Source organism: Boleophthalmus pectinirostris, unplaced genomic scaffold, assembly GCF_026225935.1.
Source record: "Boleophthalmus pectinirostris isolate CB_2022bp ecotype Guang Dong unplaced genomic scaffold, ASM2622593v1 HiC_scaffold_6, whole genome shotgun sequence".
NCBI classification, from domain to species: domain Eukaryota; kingdom Metazoa; phylum Chordata; class Actinopteri; order Gobiiformes; family Gobiidae; genus Boleophthalmus; species Boleophthalmus pectinirostris.
In genome coordinates, this window is record NW_026571447.1 from 17705688 (window position 1) to 17723814 (window position 18127).

At 38.7% G+C, this 18127-nt stretch overlaps 2 protein-coding genes across 2 annotated transcripts in view; both read right to left on the reverse strand.

Annotated features, from left to right (window-relative positions):
* Positions 1–1740, reverse strand: part of ldlrad4b (low density lipoprotein receptor class A domain containing 4b) — a 332819-nt gene extending 331079 nt beyond the window's left edge. The window contains exon 1 of the mRNA XM_055163708.1: positions 1681–1740. The gene's annotated coding sequence lies outside the window, so the exon portion shown is untranslated. The remainder of the gene's footprint in view (positions 1–1680) is intronic.
* A 2901-nt stretch (positions 1741–4641) lies between these two features.
* Positions 4642–18127, reverse strand: cep192 (centrosomal protein 192; the record flags this gene model as incomplete). Its single annotated transcript, XM_055163862.1, is given in 25 exon segments — positions 4642–6161; positions 6794–6852; positions 7700–7826; positions 8594–8709; positions 9328–9447; positions 9729–9824; positions 9990–10066; positions 10836–11055; positions 11135–11240; positions 11394–11517; positions 11609–11687; positions 11882–11972; positions 12476–12638; positions 12710–12819; positions 13507–13628; positions 14071–14293; positions 14295–14329; positions 14729–14908; positions 15225–15315; positions 15657–15854; positions 15988–16106; positions 16982–17074; positions 17514–17653; positions 17835–17898; positions 18014–18127. Coding segments are annotated over 25 exon segments (3000 nt in total), but the record flags the coding sequence as incomplete, so codon positions are not given.

Here is an 18127-nt window from a genome sequence, read left to right on the forward strand (position 1 = left end):
TTTCTTTATGGTCAGACACTTTCTTTATGGTGTACGCTAAAAAGACTGAGTCTTATTTTTAGCACATTTAATTTGAGTTAATGTCCCAGCTTTACACAACACACAGCAATACACAAAAACGACAAAAAAAAACTAAGAAGTCAATTAAATCACTTAAAATCAGATAAATTCTTTTTCAAAATCACTATATTTCATCAAATCTCTGCAAAATAGTTTTACTTTTTACTCTTTAAGCACATTTAAGCACAAACAAGTACTTTAATACTTTTACTTGAGTAGATTTTTTCATGTGATACTTTTACAAATCTTTTTTTATTTAATGGAGTTATTTATTTTTATTTTTATTTTTTGTTTTTTTTCTTAAAGGGCCCATATTGTGCTTTTTTTTTTTAATCTCTTGTTTCCTCATCAAAAACATACCTGGAGTTGTGTTTCATTTTATTCACATGTTTAACACATAATCCCTGCATATTTAGAGTTCTTCTATCAAACGGAAAACTGTGTTCGACTTTCTGATGCCATGTCATACAAGAAGTGCTCCACTGTGTTTCTAATTCTATACACCTTCACTAAAATCATTTGGATAATTTCAGCCCTGGAATTTCCTATCTCTACTGAACTAAAGGTAAAAGGTAGATGTTGAGTTGAAAACTATGGCTTCATGACATCAAAAGGTGAAAGAGAGCATTGTAAGCTTTGGAGAGGAAGAGAAACACATGTGGAAGAAACAAAAGTTCAGGCATATTTTTGATGAGGTAACAACATTCTAACATGGCTTAAAGCTCACAATATTCAATTTGATGTAACCTTTAACACATTATTCTAATAGTGAATAGAAGCAAGTTTTTAGGTATTAAAGTGTAATCTAGTTTTAAAATTTAGTTCTTGCTCAGAGCTGTCCTTGGTGTTTGTTTTTGTTAAATGACACAAGACAGAGCACAGAGGAATTCAAAATTTTATAGAAAAGCACCCAAATCGAAAGACACAAGTGTGAAGGCAGATTAAAGCAAAAGGACTTATAAAAATGTCTTTGTCACTGCTCATATGTCCTTGAACCTCTAATATGTTATTTAAAGTTTAACTCAGATTTCATTTCATATAAGTCCCCTCCACTGATTTCTGAAGGACAGTGGCAGTGTAGCAAACTAGCCCTGCTGTGAGTTTATACATTACCGAACATTGTTAAACCACTTTAAATTATTGTAATACTAAATATATAATATAATATAGTTGAAAATGTGTATTTTTGTTTGAGAGTGCAGTTGCAGGATAAGATGTTATTTACTGTCCTCTTTGTAAAATGTGTCTTCTGCATTTGACCCATCCTTCAATGCCACCTGGGCACGGGGCAACTTCTCTCGAGCAGCGTTCTTGGTCAGAAGTACAGCTGGAGGTTTAACCCATTATTGTGCATGTCTTAGGCTGATGGGAAAACCATGGGGCAAATGTGCTGAGGCAAGAGCACCAAACACTTAGCACCGTGTTACCAGTGTGTCTTTGAGCAAGACACTTCTCATTACCTATATGTATGCCTGAGTGAGATGGCGATAGCTCTGTTGAATGAATAAATTAAATATATATGCAAATTTGAATCTATAGAAAAGCACTGAATAAAAGGCTGCAGCTACACAACTTTTCAATCATCTCAAAATGTGCAATATAAGGCAAATAAAGTCTTACCAGGAACTTTGCAAAGATTGAGGACTTTGTCAAATGGTGGTTCTGAATGTCGATTTCAATTATTTTTTGATTCATGGCGCAGACCGAATGCAGTCGCTTCTCTTCAGGGGGCTGATGTACAGTCATCCAAATGCATCATAAATACAAACTGCTCTGCACAGATGGAGCGCCGCAGCAGTCTCTGTAATGTAAAGCCAATAAGTGGGAGGAATGGAGCCGACAGACTACACAATATACATATGGATCAATGTTTGATAACACTGACAGGCCTATTGTGTGTCACCAAGATAATAATTGCATCAGATTCATACGGCGGCTGCTTTAGTAGCGTCTTATTTGAGAATATGTGTAGAAGATGTCTCAACTCTAAAATAGACTTAGAAGTTTATTTCAAGTGTTTAGGAAAACCAACATTGCAGCAGGAATGTGTTTTTAAGATAAACAACAAGAAAGTATTTAAATATTTGATGTAGACCAATTAAAAACACTTCTAGTTGAAGCTATGGTCAAAATTATTCTCCATCTTCAACACACACCCTCTGTAATCCCTTTTCTCACAACATCATGTCCTCTTTCACTTTTCATCTGAATCCTCCTGAGCTTTTCTGTAGGAACAGGCCAATCCAGCTTTTTCAGTTCTGATACTTAGGCATTAAGTATTTGCCGATACCTAATATTAACAGATACCAGCATAGGGACTGGTACAGCGCAGTATTCCTGGGCAAAACTGCAAAACTGAGAAACCCCACCTCTTCAAAGTGACATTTCACTGTAGCAAGTGGTGTATTTTTTATGTGTGTATTATTCAAAATGGAAGAGACCAGTGGACGGGAATAGGGGATAGGTGAAAACAGGAATTTTCTCAGAACTTGAAACCTCAAACTGCAGGAAAATATAGGATGCGTCAAGATGAATTAGTGAACCACAGCTTTGGGTAAGCTAATGTTGAGGAATAATTGGCTCAACATAGTTTGTATAAAATGTCTTCTTAAACTCAACTTGTATGTCAAATGTAAACACTGGGACCTTAGTGACAGAACTAATCCAAGTTGAAGTAAAGTTGATAGTGTATGATTTGAAACAGACTTTATTGCCTCAGTGGTGAGTATGAGGACTTGTAGCAGTGGCCCAACACTATTAGGCCTATTGATTTCCCTCCACACAGATGGAGAGTCACAGGTTATTGCTGAGAAAGCTGGGTGTTCCCTAGGCTTCACTTCAGATACACGACTGTGAGGTGTGGCTCCAAGGGACATTTCTACGAACCACAAAAATCAATGTTTAGCCCATATGTAAGAACTTAGCTAATGTAAACTGAAGTTAAACTAATTACATTGTTACTTATGGTGGATGGGAAGTGTCAAACTTTTGCTCATGTTTGGGCTTTTCAATTGTTAGATTGGACTAAACAAGATCCACTCAAAAACTAAATCGAAATTAACCAGGACAATGTACTATTATTATAATAGGCTATTCCATAAATATGTGTTCTTAACCGACATCTGAAGTTGGAGGATTAAAAAAAGATGCCAAAAATCTAATGGGAGATACAGGCTATATGAAAGGATGGTGGCAATGCTTTAACCTTGAGTAAACTGGTTAGGCTATTGTTTAGTGAAACCATGGTGAGGAGAGAAATGTGTTGTGTAGGTGGAGTGGGACTTTGATGGGAACCTAAATAAAAATGAGCATCACTTTTGATGAGAGAAAACCTGTCCCTTTATTTACATCCCCGTCATTACGCGCCAAACAGGGGACGCGTGTGACATGTTCGTGACAACAACTTGCACACTGTGGATAAAAGTTGTGCAAAGCCTGGCCTCAGATTTGAATGACAGCCCAGAAAAATCTCCTCTAGCTTCATGGCTAACTGTGCATCAATCCACAACTATAAGACGGTGGAGCCAACAGCGCAGCGGGCTGACAGAATCATCCATGCCCTCTTGCCCCCAGGGGTCTGCGGGTTAGGAGAGGGAGGTCACGGGCAGTGGGAGAGGCTGCAGCGGGAACAGGGGCACTGCTCTCGCCCCATCAGCGTGCACACGAGCCGGGGCTAGCGACACACAGACTGCTAACATAGCCCCTTTTAGCTTAGCTCTGTGACTGCCGCAGCTTGGAAAGAGGCTCCAACTATGTCCAGCACAACTTCCAGAGTCCGGCCCGGAGTGTCGCCCCCACGGCGGACACATAGCAGCAGCTAGCACCCCATTAGCGAGCCCTGCAGCACCCAACCACACCACTGCAATGTGCATTAAAATACATGAGTGTCAGAAAGCGCAGATGGCACAGGCGTCCTACCTGTAAACGCAGCCAGTGACGCAGAGTCGCCGCGTCTGCCTGTTTAAAGTCTGTGATGATGTGTGGCTACACGTCAAGTCCAACTGCACTACAGCGGTTTGCAGCCTGGGAAGCGAAATGCAGCCAGCTGCCCTACTGTACGGGCATGCTGCTCTGAGGCGCGCCACGCGAAGCTTTGGGGACATCTGCAGCTCAAACAGGGCACTACACCCGACTCTGAGGGAACATAAAGATGTGCACATAGATTCTACAGGTGGTAAAAGTTACTGTTGTGGAGAACAGTTTAAATACGCTGAGCGCTGAGCATCAGATTCTCTAAATATCACTGGAATAAGGTTACTGCTGCTATACCACTATGAAGTCACACAAAATGGAGACAATCTCTGCCCCTTCGCAAGAGGTGCATAAGTCTAGAGGAATCTCCATGATATAATAAAACATATTGCATACATGTAATAGGTCCCTTTATCAGAGGATTATTAGAATGATCACTTTCCTATATAGACATAGTTAGCCTATTTTAACAATCACTATGAAAATTACATATTCATTCTAGTCAAACATTGTTAAGCTAAAAAACTGGAGGAAAACATGTCAGCAGCAACTTTTAATTTTTAAGTGATCTGTTTAAAATATTCCCCAAATTGACAACTGAACATCAAACAATATATGACAAACCTTTATTTAAAACATGTAAACACAATATATTACATAATATACTATTAAGTATGTGCAAAAAGTAAAACAGTCTTGATATTTCATGGATGTGTTCTGTGCAGCCTTTGACTGCCAATATACCGCCTTCATCTAAAATAGTGTTAATAGAAAATACTAGTGGTAACAACTGCCTGAGTCTGGGGCATTTAGTTCATAAATAATTAAGCCTTTTTAAGTTTACATATGTTTACTTCCACTCAAAGTTAAAATGGAGATTCGGGAAGTGAATCCAAAGCTCAAAGCAATTTTGGGCACTTGCCCTCGATTCAAAGAGGAGTGGGAAGGTAATTTTCTGTGACTGGAACAGCGATTAACACGTTTGCCATGGTAACCATACTAAAGCCTGGCACACTGCCGAACAAAAGCCCCAACAGAGGAAACTCTTTTAGCATGTAATAACAATCATTAACCATCCTAATGCTGCTCCCAGCCTCCCTGATCATGGCTAAATTAGGTACATCTGGACGGATTGGAGCGGAGTGGTGGCTGCTGGGAAGTTAACACAGTGCACTGCCAAAGGCCACCAAGCAGGTGTTCACACAGCAGCGAGGGCAATTAGGAGCGCCTTATGAAATGTACAAAAGAGACATGTAGGAACTTGAGCAAAAGGTAGAAAAATACATTCAGTTAATGCGTTTCCTTTTGCAAAAACACTACTGGGCATTTTGGTAAGGGTTCTTTATCTGAAAAAGGCAACACTGTTGTTGGTGTGTGATTTTACTGTGGCATAAGGCAAACCCACATCCAGAGCTGGACGACCAGAAGCATTAGCCCTGAATGGGCAGAACAGTGCACACTAATTGAAAACCAACATGGTTCGGTGCCGGCCGACTGAGGACACCTGCGTCTCTCCAGATGCAGATTGAAGCTGGTTAGCAGTCTGTCAGTCACTCCAGTTGAATTGGAAAACAAAAACACTACACCTTCTCCAAGCATAACAACGAGGCACTGCATGGTTTGACTCACACAGTTAGTATAAAGAACTTAAGGATGATTGTGATATTGTAAAGAAATAAATACCAAATTTGACTGAATATGGCATATACACCATTTACATTAGGCTGAAGAAAAGTGTTTTTCTTAAACAAATCACATGAAGCAATGGTAAAGATGATTTAACTAAACTCAATGAAGGATGTCATTGTGTGTAAAAATCTGTATTTCTTCTCACAATAACCCCAAGTCCAGCAGCTTCTTTATCTGACCCACATTTGGCCAAATATTTCTGCATTTGTGAGTCTCATGATGACCGATGCAGGGGAGCGTTCACCCACGGTGGCCCCACGCAAGGAGGAGGAAGAGGAGGAGGAAGAGGAGGAGTGGGCTGGAGCGTTCAAGGCACAGCCTCAGCGCTCAGCTGAATAACAAGGCTTCCACTGCTGTCGGACTGGACGAGCAGCACGGCGCTGTGGCTGCCCAGGGTACTGGGCTTGAACTGAACGGGGAGTTTCAAATAATGCTGAGATCTGTAGAGGAAGATGAATGACAGACTATAAGTACATCAGCTAATGCCAATTACGTAATATATACTAAAAAGTAAAGGATTTAAATTGAACAAATAATTTTTTTGTGTGTTCAAGTAGACAACAAATCCCTGGCAAATTGTAAAAAAAATCCCACTTTGTATAAAATCATGAATATAATAATAAAACAAATTTATTTAAAAAAATATCATCTGTTTTAAAACAGTCCACAATCAAAACATATACATTAGCTAATCTCAACTCACTAACCAGAATAATCATACCTTTTTTAAATGTTAAATGGGATTTGAAAATGAAGATGACAAAATATGTTTGTGTGTCTAAGTGTTTTTTCACCAAAGTGTGACTTTGCAGCCAGTTAGACTTGTAAAGAGGGGTTATTATGGTAAACAAAAAACAAAAAGTGTATAATAATGTGTCTTTAAACAACAGCTGGGCGCTTTAAGAGGTGAGAAGGGGAAGGAGGGATGTACAGTAATGGTACAATAAAAGATATGAAGAAACACGCTTCTATTTTCAGCCACTGTTCCCCAAAGCCCCGTTTAACCAGCTGGAGTGTGGAGGAAAAGTGGAAAAGTGAACTTTCTGTCAGAAATAATAACCGGTTGACTCACCTCAGGGAGTATTTGGAATGCTTGATGTGGAAGGGCTCCCTAGGGCTTACAAATTTCAGCTGCAAGTCAATTAGAGAAGCCACACATCAAATGTCAAGTCCACGCCAGGCACAGAACAAACGTTAGGTTACAACATTCAATCATGCAAATCGTCAGATGCTGTCACTACTGCTTAAACCGCCCAACATGGGAGCGCTTTTAGAGGCCACAGCCGCACAAGAGCAGTACATTTTGTATTTTCAATCTTTTGTCTGGGCTCAAATTGGCGTTGTTTGGAAGACTAGAAATTCAAAGTCAATTTTGATACTGAAGGAAGGAAAATCTTGGAAGGATTCCACTTTTTTAGTGAACATAAAATGCACTGATTAAATGGTAATGGTCACTTTTAATTCAACTATTTATACATAAAAACATTTAATTGTATAAAAATATTTATGGAAAAAGAGAACTAGCATTACGCCAACTTTGGGCTTTAAATTGTGCAATAATGTCCTGCTATGTGCTCAGAAGCTAAAATCTTTACGTGTATATGTCAAATGTAATGCTAAATAAACAACATTTTAATCAAGACATTCAAAAGCCTGAAAGACAATATTTTTTGTGGTATGTAACATGTGGTATGTATGTGTTCTTCTAATCTGAATTTGGGTAATTGTGGAGCAACATTGTAAAATCCTTTTAGGAAAATATCAGTTTGCAAGCCTCCTTGTGTAAACTTGGCCCCAAAAAGAAACAAAGTGTGCTCAAACATGCTCAAGCCATCAAAACCAAGGTTACAGCTTAGCTCCTTTTCCCCTAAAAATTGATAGCCTTTCATGTGTATACAATGGATTTGACTTTGTGCTGTGGTAAGCGAAAAAGAAAACTCCTTCTCCTTCTGGATGTCTTGATGGGAATCCGGCTTACCTCGTGCGTGTCGGCAGAGTTGTTTCGGATGTTGACCTTCAGAGAGCTGGACTCACCGACCCGTGTGGCTGGGAACGTGTACAGATCCTGGGGAGAGTACACACCCCTTCGCACAGCCTCCTCCGCACTGAGAGGAATGACAATCAGAAGAGATGGGAGAACAGGCTTCAAAAAGTACAGCTTTCCTACGCCTTTGTTTTCTACAATGAAGCCAGGGCATGTTAAACCCCTGAAGGAAAATGTTGAGTAATTTTATAGGTTCAGCTCAACGTATTACATGATTTACCCCAGACATAAAAGAAATTTATCAATCATACGGCCTTTTTTTGTCCAAACTATTCTGAAATGATTATATGAAAAATATGTTTTAAAAGCAAGTCAACAAAAAGGCTATGGGCATTTAAAATGGTCTCAAAATTCATATTGAAATCATTGCATCATTAGTTATAAAACAACAATATAATGTAAGATTCAACTGTAGACTGTCTTTAAACCTATGGAAAATAATTACTGTATTTTACTCAGTCATAACTAGAACAGTCTAGCACAAACATGTATGTAATCAATTGTGATTAATATTTGCTTTTTTGTGATACATCAAGCACTACGTCTTTATGATGGATGTAACTATAAAAATGTCTTAATGTGGACGAATGCCAACTCTGAGGAAATAAGGGAACTGCAAGGTGATGTTAGGTATGGGATAATATAAAACTGAAATTATGTATGTATGTATTTTGTGTGTCTGGGCCCCTTCTATAAACGGTAGCTTCTGAGGAGTTCCCTTTTATAAGACTATCACAGAATTCAATGTATTAACTTAATTAATTTACTTACTTAATTTAAATGTTTGTAAATACATAAAATAAATAAATACACTGTCAATGTAGTTACCTGGGCTTAGTCAGAATTGGTTCAACCTTGGTTTTCTTGGTCTTGATCATGGGTTCTGTCTTCACTAAAGAACAGTCTCCTTCTTGTGGACCCTGAACCGGGCCAGACTTTGTACCCTTTAAAACAACACACCAATTTACAACAGACCAATGTTACTTGTAAATAGCCAAACGAAATGTACAAAATAAGATCACACAACAGGACAAATGCATCGCCTGGCTGTGTTAATTGCCTATTCGGTTTGAAAAACTTAAACACATAAAATGTATAATATGCTTCAAAAAGAACAGTTTTCAAAAGTCACATATGAAAACAAACAAGTAAAAGTCACCCCATCATCGCTACTTAACCTACATAATATGAAGCATTCTTCCTGACATCTCTCTTGCTGTGCGCGTGTGCTCTTAAGTTAACCACGTCTGTCACAACACTTCACTTAAAAGCAGCACAAACGCAGAGCCCGCAGGCCCGTCCCAGCGGGGAGACCCTCCTTATCATCCCACATCCATATTTTCTCATTTGTCAATTCTGTCACGAACACTACAAAGACTTAGTACAACTTTATCTGTTAAAGTTAATTGTTTTGGCAGGACTTTAGGATAAAATTAAATAAGCTTAAACGTGATTTGAACTTGTTTGGAAAGATTTTGATGGTGCTTTTTTAATTAGATTTTTTTTATTAAGTTGTGACGCCTCCTGCTGTGATTTTTTTGTAAAAGTTGAAAACTTCTCACAGTGCCACAAAGTTGAAAGCGAAGCCTAGTTTTTTGTTGTGGCTCAGACAGCGGGTGGCATTCCAGATCCCAAAACTGGGCATATTCCCCTCGATCCCTCGGAAGAAAAGTGATTGGCACCTGGAGACACACACACAAAATTACTATTGGCACATACTTTATCATTTTGTCATAGTCTTGTTATCACATTTCATTAATACAGAATGATTTTCTCTTGGGTTTACACATTAAAAAACTAAATAAATTTCAAAATGGCTGAGTGCGCCAATGAGAAGCAGATGATGATCATAAATGCAATTTCAATATCTAAAAGAAAAACAACCAGTGTTTGAGAATGAAGATGCGTCTGAATTAGAAACCAGTGCATATGACAAAAATAACATTGGAAATGAAAGCTTTACCTGCATCTTCTCATGGGCTCCCAGTGTCCCTGAGACTTTGGAGCATCTGAAAGCTGTGTAGGTGGCTCGATAAACATCTCCTGACGTGTCAACCCCCTGGGAGACAGAACAGCTTGAGTGCAATGTCACAAAAATGCTTAAATCTATTTAAATGTCATCAAATAAACCAAAAGCATATTAGCAGTCACAAATTACTGAAAAATGAAGTAAACATTTTAATCTGTTGGTCTATGAAAAGAATCAGTAATGAGATAAAAGCACCTTGACGTATGGAGGAGCAAAGGAAGACAGGTACCACCTCAAATCCGCATCCCCGTTTTCCACCTCCAGCTGGGCCTCTGAAGTTTGAGAACACAGTGAGTGTCTCCCCAACAAAAATACACACACACACACACACAACAGTGGGCTGCCAAAGCACATGACTTTTGACATTCACCATTTCAAAATCATTCACACTCAAACTCTAAATTTTTGAGAGACTGTCAAGGTTAAATACAAGAGGAAAAATTAACTGTGTACTGGGAGTAAGGGAGATCGGGAATAATGAGCTTTTTTCATTCATTCATGAGTGTGAGTGAGTGAGACAAATCATTATTACTGTAATATATTAGGATTTCACAATGAAATTTGACATATAATATTAATGCAATATTACTAATACAAATTAAGTTCCAAATGGACCAAAGCAACACATGTTTACTTTATTGGAAAGGTGCACCATGTTACTTTCTTGGTGAAGGGTCACCTTAATTAATTATCTATTTAATTAAATTTAATTAATTAGCTAACTATTTAATTTAATTAATTATTTTCTTGCCCTAAAATACCTATCAATGGAGATTTTAATCTTTTAATCTTTATTATAATTTTGTGGAACATTCCACAAAAAGGAGGCAAGCGGGTGTTGGACCCTCATAAGTACCTTTTTTTTTTTAAATAATCATAAATAATAACTAAAGCAGTAAGGAGACAGGGTATTTCAATTGTTTTGCAAAGGGCACACACCTATTTAACACCACCAACAGCACTGACAGCTTAATATTTTGAAAAAGAAAAATGGTAGCAGTTCTTTTTTGTAACCACTGTGTAACCACCATTGTAGCTCACCTGATGTCTCTCCTGATGCAGTGATGGGGAACACTATGGTCTTACTCCTGATATTAACCTGGTCTGGAGAAGGCTGTGCGGACATCAGTGGTTTTGTGGGACCTCGCGGGAGATGTACCACTGGAGTGGCAGCCTGAGGAGGAAGAGCTGAGAGTGTAGAGTCTCCCGTTGCCGTGGAAACATCCAAAACCAAGTCCTGCCGAATCTGAACCTTAATGAACTAAAACGAAGTAAAGACATGGTCAGTAAAATTAGACTGAAATTAGACAGGATTAAGTCCATAACTTAGAATAGTTTACCTTCTGCTGATTATCACACTGAATGTAGAACTTTCCACTCCAAGGCAGCAAAGAAGATTTGTTTGCAAGAGAGGGGTTGGGGCTGATCAGTATTTGCAAGTGGCATCTAGATATACAAGTAATAATCAGTAAGTAATAATCAATTATGTGAGAGTAAGCTCTCCATTCTACATGCAGGTTATTAGTCACCAATGGCCATTTGTATTGTTGTTTCATAATAATTTCTAATATGGCATTAATATGAACTGTATGAACTTACTGGGGTTCAATGACTCCATGTTGAGGGGTGATGGTGAGGCAGTGAGCGGGCCAGGACAGGTCAAAGCTCAGCTCTCTGGAGGAGTTATTCCGGATCAGCACTGTACTCGTGGCAGACGGTCCATCTACACCAACAAGAACATGAAAAACCTTCAGATCTCTGCTCAAAAACAGGGTGGTATTTAAATCTGAAACTATAATTGGTATTGGACTCACTGATGGTGGGAGCAGGTAGGAGAAGCTGCTCTGGATGAATGGTCCATGATTCAGACGGCTTGTGTAACGGTTCGGAGCCCTGTGAGGGAGGAGGCATGATTAGAAACGCAAGTGGTTCACATTTGAGAAGGAAACAGGCTTGGGAAATCTCAAAATCGTATTCAAATTAAGTCTGAAAAAATGACATACTATATTACAAATGTACTGAAATGATGTACAATTGCTGTAAAGATGTTTTCATCTATGACATCACAGTAGCTCTTTAAATGTTACCTTCAAGGAGGGCTCTGGTACTTTGAGGCTTGTGCCCTGAGGACCCTTCACTGGCAGCACATCTAGAGACACGTTGCCATTTGTCAAACCGCTGAAAAAACACACAAGAGGACAGAATATTGGATTTACTTTACTGTGGTAAAATGTAGAGTGTTACATTGAACTGATGACTAAGATTTTTACAAACAAATAATAGTTGTTCTAATGTTCCAATAAATTAATTTTATTTGTGAAGTTATGGTAGTATTTCACACATATGGTTAATTTACAGGGCCTATCTGATAGTCTGTATAAAGAAGTGGACTAAGGAATAAGTTGATGGAGCCGAAAGTGCCCCCATGGCCACTTCCTATTTGGAACACTATGTCCATTTATATATCCAGTCATAAATAAGGATAAGGTTGAATATTTGTGGATTATGTAAGGAGATTCATTTCAGCCCATGCCCACAATCTAAAATTATGACACTCTGAAAGCCACCTAGCCATATTTTACCTTGTGTACAATGGATCCATGTCATTAATTCATTGAAAATTGGTCTATATTGACCATTACACATTATCTTATACAAAGAAATATGAAAATGTTATATACCCGTCACTGGCCGAGCTGCGCCGGGAGGATGGCACAGATTCATCACTGTTGCTGTTCTCTGCAGACTCCAGGCCTTTGGTGCTGCCCATTAAACACACCACCACTTTACTCATGTTCCCATAAAACAGGTGTGCTTCATTCGGCCGCAGCGGCAAATCATACGCTAAGAAAAGTGTATGTGATCAGTTAGACCAGGCAAGTTCATTGGAAACCTTTTGATGTGTTTTAACTTACTTTCAGTAACAATTTCCTCTCCAAGAAACTTCTCATTGAATTCTATGTTTTTCAAAAGACTGTTCTCCGACAGCGCCTTTCGTGCAGCCTCTGGTTTGCTTTGAAGTAATCTAAAGCAAAAGTAAAAAGGACAAAGATTTCACTGCCAAAAGAATCTCTGGAAATAAATGAATTGCATAGCTTGAAACAAATTAACAAATTCTATAAAAGTTAATAAGTTAAAAAAAGACTTTGTGCTTTTGTCTGCTATATAGTTCTAATCTATGACACCTGTGGACCCTTCTATTATACTTTGGACAGTTTTAGACAATATTGACCTGAGACAAATAAGTCTGTTGATTTCCGGGTTGGAAAACTGGATTCCCATACAGTATTAGTAGCTCGCCTTCCCTTTACGGTACATTGGCGTAAAGGTCAGTTACATTTGAGCCAAAACTGCCACACAATACTGCTTGTGTATAACCAAAATACAATTGAAGAATAATAAGTAAACAGCAGTGAGCAAGTATTAGTGGAGGTGAAAAGGGGACAGATCGGAGCAATGATGTCTTGAATGCAGGAGTATGAATAAAGTTTACTCAAACATGCATGAATCATTCCAAGTACAACTGTGAGCAGGTAAATTAGAAGGGGAACCAATTATAACATGGTGAAAAGCTCTAAAAGGTTGATTTTGCATAATAATAGGTCTCTTAACACAGCTGAAAAGTATAATTGCGTCTATACTATATTTGAACTGCTCTGACCAAACTGCTCTTAGCAGAATAAATATTACTAATACAAGCAAAAGGTCTTACTTCCTGTACTGTTGCCTGGAGACCTCATCCCCACAGAACAAGCATAGAGTGGCAAGTTGTGCAACAGTCAACTGGCACAGGCTCAGCTCTCTCTGGGTGGACTTCATAAGGATCGTAATTACCTAAAATAGTTATATTGTGCGTTAAAATGCAGTCTAATTGATACTAAACAGACATCAGTGGCTATCAAACTTACCAGAAAAAGTATCACCTAACAATAGCTTTGGTTTTGCAAGTACCAACAGATTTAAACCATGTCCATTACATGACTATTTCAGGTGTAAACTAGGGCTAAACCAGTTCAAATAGGACGACATCATTGCCACAATAGTTCTAGCTAGTGAGAAATTACCCAAAGGAGGACAAGAATGTGGTTAAAATAGATTCTAAACTAAGTAAACATTAGACTGTAGGCTACCAGAAGGAACCTGTGTACCACCATTTGAGAACCACTGGACTAGACAAACAAATTAAGTTAATTGTGGCAGCTACGAGTAGGACATACACCAAAATATACTAGCAATTGTTAAATATTGGTTTGATACAATATCTGTTGTTGTGTACCTCTTGTGTCCTTTCTTTGAGTACAAACTGAGAAGGAGCAATGCTGATGATGGACCCCTCCATAGTGGCTCGTTTGACGATGTCGGAGAAGACCACAGCTTTGATGAAAGCAGCTCTGGAGCCAGTGTTCCTCACACACAGACACACTTTACTGACTCGGCCCACTGCTACATCTGTGAGTGTGGCCACATAACCGTCTGCCTGCTTCCTTTGGTCTTCCAGTAATGTTACTGGTGCCACCATAGCCCGAGAGGGGGATCTGAGACATTACAAAATTGCATTATGTTAATGTTTATACAATTTACAAACACAATAGGTTAGGCAGTTGTATTTTCTACATATAAAAGTGAAATATTTAATAAAAAATTCTTACATTTCCTTGTTTTGTTTTGTAAATTTATATCAAATTTTTTACTGCCATTGATTTTATGGTAGCAGGCAACATGCACTTGTAGCATTTGAGCTATGACACAGCCAATAGTCTAACCCAATTTTGTATCTATTTGAGGTAATTAAGGTAATTGTATTATGTCATTATTATACAATTAAAACTTTGAGAAAAAAGTTTTATGACCATTTTACCCAATCCCATTATTAAAAGATTTACTAAACAAGATTAGAAAAGTGTGTAGAGCATCCACAGCAGCCTCATGCTTACAGTGAACTTGATGCCTGGCTGTGAGGGTCGTACTCTGGACTGCTTGATCTCCAGTTTGGCCATCATGCAGGCAACGCGGGTGGGAGCGAAGAGCAGGTGCACAGTCACGTCTTCTCTGGGGCGGATGGACAGCTCTCCATGTCGGGTCAGACGCTCCTCAGGACTGAACATGCTCTGGAGCTGAGGACAAATAAGTCACATTGTAGTATTCCAGTTAAAGTTCTTAAAATATGAGGCTGAATTTTCTTTTAAAAGACGTACACCATTAATTTAGGCCAATGATATAAATTACACAGTTTGTGTTTTATAGAGATGAGTCTAGCACAGGTCTAAGCATTAATTATACTTTTAGTCTAATGATAAACAGTAACATTTTTGTATTTGAGGCCTTTTTGAATTTCAAGTTATGTTAAGTCCAAAAGAAAGTTGAAGAAGGAGGACAGTTGTGTGTTAATCATCAGTCGATTGGCTGATGAGTAGAAATGGGAAACTTTACCTGAAAACAGTCTTGGTCTTGACCCCGTATCAACAACCGTAGGTGTTGTGTCTCGGTTTTCGAATTGTTTCTTAAGACCAGCTTCTGTTGTCTGCATCAGAACAAAGGTAATAGGTATAGGACGTCCTGTGCATGTCATAGCTGCAGAGCCTTACACTTAAAGGTCTGGGTCAGAGTTATGTGCTGTAGCTAAGAACAGTATGTACCTCACTTCTCAAAGTATAAATAAATTGTACATTATGTTGAAATAGCTTGTGAGGGAAAGCACTCCCTGTAGACATTGTTGTCCCTTCTCATGAATAACATTAGAAAGCCCTTAATCGAGTAAGATGGGCCAGTGGGCCTTGAGATTTTTCATTGATTACTTTTCCATGAATAATTGATACATGTACAGTTTTTTTTATAAACATAAATTACAGGAAAGTTGCTTACATGGCACGGCCTAAGGTGACCCCACCCCAGGCAACAAACTGTTTATTGGATAGGATTGGTGGGACGTCATTGACCAAACCGGGAGCTAGGACAGAAGAGGAAGAGATGGCTTGTTTCCCAGAGATGTCTGAGGCGAATTCTCCTTTAAGGGTCACCTCATACTGGGGGCCAGACGGCAGCACCAGAATGGTAAGGAGGCTGCAACACAGGACACAAAGAAAACCAATTTACACTGAAAATGTGGGCTTTGAGCAAATCTAATCATGAGATGGGACTTCCCATTTTCAGCGGGAAAACTACATCTGCACAGACATAATATAATATAGAGCACCTTTCTTTGGCGTTCCTGTTTTCTTGGGCTTTGAAGGAGATGACAATACTCCGCTCTTCTCCCACTTTTAGGGACAGCTCATTTGGTGTGACAGAAAAGCAACCATCAGATTCACTGCACTGCAAACAAGATAATGCTGGAAAATAAGCACCTGAAATACTTAGAAAGTGCAAATTGTATAAAATGAGGAAACTCTGTTCAAGAAACTAAAGTTGTTCAAGTTGTTTTTTTTTCTTTATGTAAATAAAATATAAGTTATACCATAATTTGCACATTCTACAAAGCAAATACAACCAGTATCATTTAATATAGTACATCATTTTATTTTATATATAGCAAGTAATAAAGGATGGGTTAAATTCCCTTAATAACCTTGCAAACTAAATAGAAATCAAGGCCACTTCTGAGCAGCAAAGATACCTATAGCTGTGGTTTTCTGTGGTCAATTAATGAGAACCCATTTGGATATATTATAGGATATTATTGGACATATTAGAGAGATTTTTGAAAACGGTAAAACTAACACCATTAAGAGTCAACCAATACCCATATAATTACATAATTACATACATAATACAGATTCGTTGCATCTATTTTTTTTTTTTTTTACGTTAAGTTTCTATTTTTTGGAAACTGCCACACAAACCACCATGCTAAAGGGTTGACATAGTCAACCCTTTTACCCAGTTATGCATTTTAGTATAACCTCATTTTCTTGTGTATGTATGTCATGATAAAAACTGAATTTCTACCACAGACACTAAATGAAGACGTGTATCCAACAGAGCTTCAATATTGAACTATCCCTTTAAGAATTCATTGTAGAGGTGGAGTTGGAATGGGATCGTGCGAAAAGAGGCCAGACGGGATGAAGGTGAACACAAGAAAACAGGGGCAAAATATCAATGAGTCCCCACACACAGACTGAGTCCAAAATGTCACAAAGGCTTACCCAAATCCCAAATCTAATAAGAAAAGTAAAGGTCAGAATTACCTTGAGTTTCAGCTGCACGTCAATGTTTCCTGCATTCTTTAATGGCAGCATTTGTTGGCTGGATTTACCCACCGGAGCAGTGAGGCTGACAGTCTAGACACAAGCAGCACAGGCAGTTCAGCATTCGAATTAGGACAGGGAAGAAAGTTTAGAAGACTAATGTGCAGGGAGAATTCAGTTGGGCACCTGGCTGAAAGTGATATTTGCTACATAAACTCCCATGTATATTTTGATGATAAAATAACCTTAGCCTGCCTAATAAGTAGAAATGAATGAAGGTGCACTATGTAACTTTTCTGGTGGGAATATCACTAACGGCCCATCCCTATGGAGATGTTATTGCTAGTTATTTCCACAGTATGGCATTGGCAATGCAATGGCACTGTGATTGCTCAAAAATATCCTGAAAACATGCATTCAATCAGAGACAAGCAGGAGGTTGGCGCTCCCCAATAGAAAAAGTTACGCAGTGTTCAGCCGTTACACACATAAAAGACGGAGTATGGAAGTATGGAGTCGTGGACCATGGTACCTGTAGGTCTTTCGGTGCATGGACTCGTGCTGTTCCAGATCTGGCCCTTAAAGGGATACTTTGGATCACATATGTGGTGCCTGGCGAATCCACTTCAATGTCAACGCGAGCCACAAACTCATCAGGGGCTCCAAGTTCCTCTAAAATAAGAAGGTATAACTATTAAGTTTTAAACATCTTTAAAACATTTTTATGTACATAACTGGTGTAAAATGTGAATAATTTATGTGATTACAGAAGACTAGACTATAACTAAACACTTTCACACAATACACAGTTCTTATAGTAGCCAAACATAGTAGATAATATTTTTTTTCCTACCAGTTGAGGATGTGTACTTTGAAGGAGCCTTGAAATGAACCCAAACCACAAAGCTCTCTGGATTCTAGTAATAAAAAGTTTGAAGTGTCAAATCATATTACATCAGAAAATCCCACAATAAGGGTTAGGCAATATCTTGTTTTTGATACGATTTTGAACAGTGGGTTTTGTGATCTCACCTCGCCATAGCTGGCGTGCATCACATGATTCATCACAGCAGGAGGAGACATTGGGGTGATGTGCCCGGCCTGCTGCGTCGCCTCACATGTCATGGTCACAGGGTTTTTGGATAA